General features: G+C 32.9%; 2 protein-coding genes across 2 annotated transcripts; both read left to right on the top strand.

Annotated features, from left to right (window-relative positions):
• The first annotated feature begins 1,498 nt into the window (after positions 1-1,498).
• Positions 1,499-2,878, top strand: LOC114751761 (FCS-Like Zinc finger 17). The gene is made up of 2 exons (XM_028940431.1): positions 1,499-1,875; positions 2,404-2,878. The coding sequence occupies exons 1-2, from the start codon at positions 1,532-1,534 to the stop codon at positions 2,630-2,632; spliced, it is 573 nt and encodes a 190-aa protein (XP_028796264.1). The 5' UTR covers positions 1,499-1,531; the 3' UTR covers positions 2,633-2,878.
• A 3,378-nt stretch (positions 2,879-6,256) lies between these two features.
• LOC114751754 (probable E3 ubiquitin-protein ligase RNF144A) lies at positions 6,257-7,247 on the top strand. Its single transcript, XM_028940424.1, has 2 exons — positions 6,257-7,080; positions 7,181-7,247. Exons 1-2 carry the CDS (start codon positions 6,257-6,259, stop codon positions 7,245-7,247), a joined length of 891 nt encoding a protein of 296 aa, XP_028796257.1.
• Positions 7,248-9,542: the final 2,295 nt, after the last annotated feature.

The following is a 9,542-nucleotide window of genomic DNA, read 5'->3' as shown; positions in this document are numbered from 1 at the left end:
ACATAATTAATAATACATAAGATAATATAATTAATAATTAATTAATATGTATATATATTTATAAAATATAATATTAAATATGTTTATAAAAATATGTTTATAAAAAAAATAACAAGATACATATCTTATAGGCTCTCACACTCTCCCTTTCTTCTTCAAAAGCAAAAAAATTTTGCTTTTTCCAAAACCATGGTTTTGGAGCCAAAACCATAGTTTTAGTTTTTGGGTGGGTGTTTGGGTGACTTAATCTCCAAACCATGGTTTGGGGTGTCACCCAAACATACCCTAAAAAACAAACAATAATGTTAGGTTCCTCTGAGATCCCTTTTAGTAATTTTCTCTGAGCATTTATTCTCTCTTCCTCTGAGTGGATTCTTTTGTGATGGGAATTGAGCCATCAACGTATCCCACACAAAAAAAAAAAAAAGGACCAAGGGAATCTCTGCAAATTTATTTCCCATCGTATTATTATATTCTTCTCTGCCACAATTCACTCGCCTCCTTGTCTCTCTCTCAACCTCTTCCACTATTCCAAACTCTTCTCTTATTATTTTATTCCTCACTTTTATAATTTTGCATGCAATTTATTTATCTATATTCAAGTTTTCACTTTGAAACATCTCTGCCTAACTTAATAGTAATTAAGATTTTTTTATATACTTTTAAATATTTTATTTCATTGGGTTCCGGATGTCTCTATTTTACTTTTTTTAAAACATTTTTCTATATATTTTAATTTTGAATGGTGGAAAATTAGATACAATATTTAAGAAAAATTTAAACCATGATTTATGTACTGGGATTAGATATTTATACGCTTAAAAATTGTATTATTTTTTAATTAACGTTATCATATTACGGCTACTTATTAAAATGCTTTATCTAATTTTTTTGGCCCATAGAAAAAGCTCCACATGGAGACAGTGGAGTGGAAGGAAAAGGAAAAGGCCATTCATGTAATACCAGATATGATACAAAGTTGAAATACAGCTGCGCTTAGAATAAATTAAAATACAGGAATAAGAGACATTAAAATTAGAATATACCACCTCTGGTTCTTAATATAAGATCTTGTTTAATTTTTATTTTGGTCCTAAATATAAGACCCCAATCCACTTTATCTCTCATATTTATATATTTTTTTCCTAAGATAATCCTTCTAATAATGGTAGTTCTATCCAATATACTTGATTAGTAAGGATATTTTAGAAAAGACAACACATATTTATTACAAATAACTATACTTTCTTAATCTTTTTAAATTAGTCAACTAGGTCTTATAATTAAGAACGAAGATAATATCATTTTTTGTCTTATAAATTAAACTTAAAATTTAGAAGCTGTGAATAATGAATCAATGTAGCACGTGTTACAAAGTGCAGAGAGAGCTAAACAGATGAAGACACAAAGGTAATAATGTTGTAAATGGGTGTCTGTGGGTTCACATTTTCTTTAAATACTCACCACTTCTTCTCTTCACAGATCTCACCCATCTCTCTCTCTCCCCAATCAGCTTTAGCTTCGTTCCACGATGCTTCCAAAGTTCATGAGCCCTTTCAAGGTTGAAGAAGAACAACCAGAGAAGCTGAAGAAGAAGAAGAAGAAGAAGCTCACTGATCAGAAAAGGAATTCCACTTCTTCTTCTGCTGAAGATGGCGGAGGGAGAAGAAGAAGAACAGACGAGACCCACATGGATGTAATTGGTCTAAGGCTCGTAACCCAAATCACCAATCCAAAGACTAAATCCAACAATGTTGTTGTCAAATCTTCGCTCAGAAAATCAAACCTCACCATCGGTGCTACCACTTGCTTCCTCAAAACTTGTTCCCTCTGCAACAAGATTCTCAGCCTCGACAAGGACATTTACATGTACAGGTATTGTTAATTAAACCTTAAGGTCCTCTCACGCTGATTCATGCACAATTAAGACACAGTATTTACGCTATAATTAAGATCCTATGCTGTTTTGTGAATCTGAAATTTTCTGAATAATTATCATCAGACAAGACATCTAAGTTTAGCAGAGAAATGGGCTCTTTGTAGAGATAGATCAGGTTCTATTGCTTAGTTGATTTTGCCTTGCATATATATGTATTTCCTTTTTGAAGTTCTACACTCATGGAAATCCCAGTTCATAATTTGGAATGCCAAATGACAAACACGTGCAAGACAGTAACATGAGTTATTTATATTCTTTTTGTCATGTTCATATTTGACAGGTATCTGATTCTGGGCTTATACACACACTGAGACACGCACGCACGCACACGTCTATATTGTTCTTTAGAATTAATAATCTACCGATGGGTAGTCATAAGTTTACATGTTAAAATATGGGTGTTTGATGAAATTACAGTTTGTGATCAAAGTTTGGAAATTTAATTGTTGGTTGATATGATGCAGAGGGGACCAAGGATTCTGCAGCATAGAGTGTAGGAACAGACAGATAGTGATGGACGAGATGAAGGAATTAGAAGAGTATACGAAGCAGCAAAGAACATCATCGTCTCCAAGAAATTGTTGGAACGATGCTCGTCGTATTCTCGATGATGCTCGCTTGCACAGACTTCAATCTAAGCCTATTCCCTCGTCTTGTGCTCATCACCAAAACCACTGGGCCATTGTTTCGTAGTTTAGATTAAGAGGATCATCATAGGCTTCAAAATCTCTTTATATTTTCTGAAACTCAAGAGAGAAAAAAACAAAAGGAAGCCAAAAAAGAAATAAGATCTCTAGATATATGTAAATCTACTTTGTTTTATATAATGAAACCGGTGGATAAGTAGGGGACCTTGATCGATGAGATGAAACCGATTGTAACATTTTGTCAAATACAGGCTGCTCCACAATGGATAAGCAAGATTTTTCAGACTCTTTATCATTCTCCCTTCCTCTTCAATTATGAGAAGGAAAATAGTGATTTTTTTAATTATATAACAGATATTTTTGCTTTATTATCAGGGCCAAGTTTTTATGGAAAAAAATTCTTGAAAGAATTTTGAACTGCCACTTAATTAGTTTCTATTCTTGTCACATAGCAAAATATATAACTATACTTTTTCATTGGAACAAATTAAATAAATACACACATCTAGATGACACATAAAAATAAAACAATACATAAAGGAAAAAACAAACTAAAACTATGCAATGCAAAGAAGAAACTTTAATTATTCTCAGTTCTTTGTAGTAGCAACATGTTGCACTAGAATATATTCTAAAGAAGAGTGGGACAGATATTTCTCAATCAAGAAGTCACGTTGCGATTAATTAGCAATTGAAGGAATATCGTGTTCATTGAGTAACTCATCACTTGGAACTGAACATATTGATGTGAGTCCAAAAAACATATTATTGAGTAATATTCTAATACTTTGGTATCTGAACTGTAAAGTTTGGCCATGTGGCTTAATTAATTTCTTAAAAATGTAGCAAGTGCTTTATGTTTGAAAATTGCAAATTTTTTGTAGGCTAGGTTTATATAATATGGGACCTATTTTATAAGTCACCTTCTAATTAAAAAAGATCTTTTGATGTTAAATATGAATTACTTTGCAAAATATTTAAATATTATACTTAATTCCTTTTCATACAAGCCCTTGTTTTGTTATACAATTAAGAGATGTTGATTTCATTATTTCGTTTCATAACTAAGGAGATGACGTATATATTGGGAAATATATATGCTTGCCTTTAGAAATATGTCAAGTGTATTTAATAAGGGCAATCTAGAAGCTACTGAAAATTTCCAACAAATTTATGATGATGTAATCAATTTGTAAATTATTTTCTTTATCCATATAAAGTAGTTAAAAGTTTTATAATACAAATAAATATATATGTATTTGTAGATCGGAGGAGGCGTATAGCAATTCCAACGTTGAAATAGCAGGAGTACATTGTATCATGCCTGAAACGGGTCCAATCAAATAACTTAAGTTTTGGGTAAATGAATAGTTCTAAATACAATATAATAATTACAATTAGTCAGATCCATGACCAAACTTGCAATAAATTATATGGATAACGATTTGAGAATCAAATAATTAAAATATTCAATAAGGCATTTTTAGCTAGGTTTTAAAATGTTTTTATTTAATTTTAGCTAATTTAATATTTTGAATTGAGATCGAGATGCGCTAGGAATCTAGTGATAGATGTGAGATCACATTCATTATCTTGTGACTTGTGGGATGCCAAAAGGGGGGCAAAAGTATGTGGACACAGCATTAAACACCGATAAGGCATAGCCCACAAGATACTTTGAACCTAGTTTCATGTTTCCAGCACTTCAATTTATTTCCCTTGCTAAAAGATAGTTTTAGTTATTTTAACTTTATATAAGATTTCAATTTGATTCACTAAGTGTAAAAAGTGTATTTTTAGTTTTTTAATCATAAAAACATCAAAAAAAATGTTGATATTGAAATTTGAATGTTAATAAAACATTTTCAAATAATAACATATTAAGTTTAATTTTCAAAACAATCATAATTATTACAAAAAAAAACTATGTTGGATATACCTTACTACCTCAGCAAAAGGGAAAAAGTCAAGTTTAATTTAGTCTTTTAACTTAATAACTTAGCCACCTCTTCTTAGTAAAGTAGTTAGATATGCAGCTTATAATAAAACCGGATTGGTATATACCCCATTACTCCTATAAAAGGGAAAAAGTCAAGTGAATTATTATTATTTTTATATTATTTCTATATTTTTTGTAAATTTCGTGCGTCAATGCCCCTCAAGGGACCCTACTAAGTGTCTAACCTTATCCATTGTGCTTCTTCACTCAAGGAACGTATAAATATGAAAAATTCATTGTTCTCTAATGCCATAAGGGGCCATATTGAATGTTTAGCCTTATCTGCTGTTGAATTTTAGTATTATTTAGTCAAATTGCAACAAACTTGTAAGACTTGCAGCCCTTTAAATTCATCAAAAAGTAAATGGATAATATACATCTGACAATAAATAAAAATAAATGTAATAATAAATATGAATCTCATACAAATTTCCTTCATTTTCTCAAGTCTTCTTTTGAATATAAGACTATATGAATTTAAGAAATCAATTTCAGAATTGGAAAATATGCTGATGTAGCTAAAAAAAGAAGCCATCCTTAATTCTTGTTTTTTTCGGTTACTAAGTACGCTAAAAGGGATGGAGGCGAGGAGATGGACCGGGTTAAATCAAGCCCAAGTATGTTGGGGCTTCACGAAAATGAAAGGCTACGGCGATCGACATCACTTTCCAACGAAGGGAACCCTTATCAGAGGTTGGAAGGGATTAGGAGTCATATATGGTGATAATTTATAAACAGCAGAGATTCATTTGAATTTCATAGTTATACTGATTAACCCTTGTTAGTATAATTTACAAGGATTAATTCTTTAAAAATAAAAAATTAACGGAGGATAGATGCTATTTTTTGCCATTAGGTCCCTTTTAAAACTATCACTTCAATCTTCAGATTATTATTGATGAAAAAGAAATTGTTCATTCCAAGCAAAAGTAAAACTAAACCCTTATCTATACAAAACTTGTATTTTTCCTCTTAACTAGAGGGCGGTGGTGGCTGGTGACTGATAAATATGCGATAGATATATATACTATTAGAGTAAAATCTCAATTTTTTTCCAATAAATCACATACCTCTCTAGTGAGAGTTTGAACTCATAACCTCACGTCTAATAAAGTCCCAAGAGCTAGAAGTACTTTAATATCATCGAGTTATGAGCCTGACAAATATAAGATCGTAGAGTTAGATTATGCATTGCATATTATGTGAGCACATAGAGGAACTTTAATACTCCTCGGGTCCTACATATAAGACCCTTATACTAGTGTATATACACTAGTATACACTAGTATAAGGGCCTTATATTTAGGATCGGAGGAGTACTTAATGAACTTGTTTTTAATACCAGTAACTGTTTTTGTTGTCTTTAAAACTTGATTGTTAATACGGCTTAGGAAACGAGACGACGACAGAGTGGAATAACCTTTCAAATTTCAATATCCAGTGATTATCACGTACTACCACTACTATTGCAAATTCCAACGCCACCCAATTGGTCAAACATTTAATCTCTTTCAATCCTAAAATGCCGATTCATGCATTTCTTTCTATATTACTGGCCACTTCTTCAAGCTATGCATTTCTACTGAAGTAGACTTCTACACAGAACAGAAACCTCACAGAAGTTATTGGTCAAACAAATTCTCCGACTGTACAGACACAAACACACATAGCATGCGGGGAGGATCGTCGGGTTCCTCTGCCGGTAATATCTTCGTTGATGAATTCTACTTCTCGGTTCTTTTTGATGAAGATGACATCTTTCCAATCTCCGATGAGAAATATGCAGAACAGATACAGCTGCAAGAGGCGCTGATGTCCTCAGTTATCATGTCCAGGACATTCAGATACGATGAGGATGAGATTAACGTTATTAATGTCGAAGAGTCTTCCGGAAAGGGGAAAATGAAGCCAGAGATTGGTGAATCTTCCGGAAGCTCCAGCATCATGAGCTTCTGTGGGATTTGCATGGAAGACAAAGCAATGGAAAACATGTTCAGAGACAACAAAAGCTGCGAACATGTTTTCTGTTCAGACTGCATGGCATCCTACGTGGCGTCGAAGCTTAAAGAGAACATATCATCAATGGTGAAATGCCCTGACCCAAAATGCAGAAGCATCATAGAGCCGCTCTTCTGTCGATCCATCATCCCAGATGAGTTATTCGAGAGGTGGGAAAATGCAGTGTGCGAGAACCTGATTCTTGGGTCCCAGAAATTTTACTGTCCCTTCAAGGACTGCTCGGCCATGTTGGTGGACGATGGGGACGAGGTGGTGACATCCTCGGAGTGTCCGAACTGCAGGAGGCTGTTCTGTGCTCAGTGCAAGGTGACGTGGCACGCTGGGATGGATTGCACAGAGTTTCAGAGCCAGAAAGCTGATCAGACACACAACGATGATCTTCTAAAGGAACTCGCCAAGAACAAGAGATGGAGGAGATGCCCTCGATGCAGATTTTTCGTGGAAAAGATTGATGGATGCTCTCATATTTCCTGCAGGTTTGTGCCTATGTATATCAGTGTGAGTCGATATTATTATGAAATTATTTGGATTGATCGGTAATGAAATGAAGGGGTGTGAATAATATTGTTGTTGCAGGTGTGGGAATCAGTTTTGTTATGGATGCGGATCTGATTGGAATCAGCATCATGGGTGCCGTTTTTAGGATTATGCTAGCACGTAACGTTGTGATTCCGCATGCCAAATATTTGACTTCGCCACAGTGGAAATCTTAGTCTTCTTGAACTGTAGTTTGGTCTATTTTGTCTTGGGGTTTGAAATAATTTTGATGAGTCTTGAGCTTTGTTGGATGATTCGAGTGGTGGCACCTGGCAAGTGATTAGAAAAGTACCTTAGTCTGTAGATCTTGGTCTCTGGAGAAGAGTATGCTTTACAAATCGTTTCATGTTAAATAAGATGATTTTGCTGTTAATTTCTCCGAGCCCTCAAAGAAAAGAATTTGAAGAATGCACAATTTGTTCTTCAGGGGAAAAAAATGATAATAATGAGGTTGATACCGGACCTCGGGCTCAATTGATAATGGGCCTTATTTCAAAAGGGAACCAAAGCCCACCTTAGTTAAGCCCATGTCAGAACTGAAATTATTGATTTTGATTCAAGTAATTAAGGGAGTGTTTGGGAAACCCAAAACCATTTCAGAAGCACTTTTTCGCAAAACGAGGTAATCTCCTCCACTATTTACTTCGTAATCCGTAAAAGCATTCTGAAACCATGGTTTGGTTTCTATCCAAACACCCCTAAGTTCCATTTCCTAACAGTCCCGAAATAGTTGATTTTTTTTTTTATTAACATACGAGAACATGCATTGTTAGACCCAAATTTTGGAGTCTTTGGGAAAGTAATTATAGTATGTTTGAGAATTTGTTTAAGTAATTAAAGTAACTTTTCACATTAATCATTTCGATTCCATCTCTAAAAATGGATGTAATCATGCCAATATTCAAAATCAAAATTATTGGAAGTGTGCCAGATCTGTGTTATTATGTATATGGGTTAAAGCATTAATATTTCAATTTTGAATATTAACTTCTGTTAAATTTTTGAGTCATCGGCGATGCGAAAACAATAGTAGTAATAATAAGTTTCGAGATCATGTAAGGTCGAATGGCTGATTGACAAAAGTAAGTAAAAGATGAGAAATCAATAAAAAACGTAACAAGCCTAAAGATATATTGTTTAGATAGAAACTTAAATGATAGTATTACCAAGTTGCCCTTTAAAAAAAAAGATTTAAATCGTTAAAATTAACTTAACATTTGAAATTTTACGTGTTTTTATAATTATTGAAGTAAGTACGTACATAGTTGAAAAATGTTTTTAAAATGCGCTATTTTCATCCGAAACTACATATACTTTGTGGATAAACGTGCATGAATTAAGTAAGGCTTTGCTTTTGGTGATGAACGTTCTAATCTTTCGGAAAAGCAGACTCTTTGGAGATAAGATCAAGCCCCAAAAGAGAAAAAGGGTCTTACTTTGGTTTAGAATCAAACTTAATTAGCTAGCATATGCTCATCAACCCTGTCCTCCTTCTTCTTCTTCTTATCTTCTTCGTCTTCTTCTTTGAAAAACTCATAATAACTTGACTTCTAATAATTGCATTTGCACAGCTATTGAAAACCCCACATGTTTGCTCCAATTGAACCTATTACTATTTCTGTATCATTTCCCTTTTCATTCCCCCTCTCCTTTTTTAATTGACATCATTATGGGGCCTCAACTTCAATTGCTGTGCCATTAATATAAATGTGATTCTCTTTTTTTTAAATACTACTTCCGATGCTCAAATAAGATTACTTTAACTTTTAATTTGGTCTTAAATATAAGACACTAATTTATTCTGTCTATCATATTATCCATGTTTTCAAAATAGTTCTTATAATAGTTACACATGTTAAATATTTCATCAAATAATAGTTTTAGCTAATGCCCTTGATTAGTAAGGGTATTTTAGGACAGACAACACATATTTATTACACATAACTAACTTAACTAATTTGTTTAAGCCATTCAAATTAGTCAATTAATTTTTATATTAAGAATTAGAGATAATATACGAAGGCTTCTCAGACTCAACCTCAGGGGTGACTTGTTTGAAGTTTTTATTCCATTAACTCCTACTTCTAGTTATAGACCAAATTAGTTGACTATTTTTCACGATTCTAAAGCAGTGATTGTTAATATCTCTTCTTTTTTTTTTTTGAAAAGTATGTGATTTTTCAACTTTGTTTGTTTGCAATAAACATGTATTTGTTATTATGCTGATGGAAATAAAGTGAATTAAAGTCTAATAATTAAAATAAAAAAAAACACCCCAATTAGTTTATACTTGGGACAGATAGCAATAGTATTTATTGTAATTAATTTTCAATCTATTATGGACAACATTTAGTGAGTTAGGCATTGGAAAAAAAAATCAAAACCAGGCTTTGTTATGTAA

The sequence above is a fragment of the Neltuma alba genome, unplaced genomic scaffold (genome assembly GCF_004799145.2).
Source record: "Neltuma alba isolate B1F8T4 unplaced genomic scaffold, ASM479914v2 tig00007094_pilon, whole genome shotgun sequence".
Classification (NCBI taxonomy): Eukaryota; Viridiplantae; Streptophyta; class Magnoliopsida; order Fabales; family Fabaceae; genus Neltuma; species Neltuma alba.
Note: the sequence above shows the minus strand (reverse complement) of the source record. Positions and strands in the feature narration are given on the sequence as shown.

Coding starts and splice junctions, on each gene's coding strand:
- LOC114751761 (XM_028940431.1), top strand. CDS start 1,532: ATGCTTCCAAAGTTCATGAGCCCTTTCAAGGTTGAAGAAGAACAACCA. Junction 1,876..2,403: donor AAGGACATTTACATGTACAG/GTATTGTTAATT, acceptor GATATGATGCAG/AGGGGACCAAGGATTCTGCA.
- LOC114751754 (XM_028940424.1), top strand. CDS start 6,257: ATGCGGGGAGGATCGTCGGGTTCCTCTGCCGGTAATATCTTCGTTGAT. Junction 7,081..7,180: donor TGCTCTCATATTTCCTGCAG/GTTTGTGCCTAT, acceptor TTGTTGTTGCAG/GTGTGGGAATCAGTTTTGTT.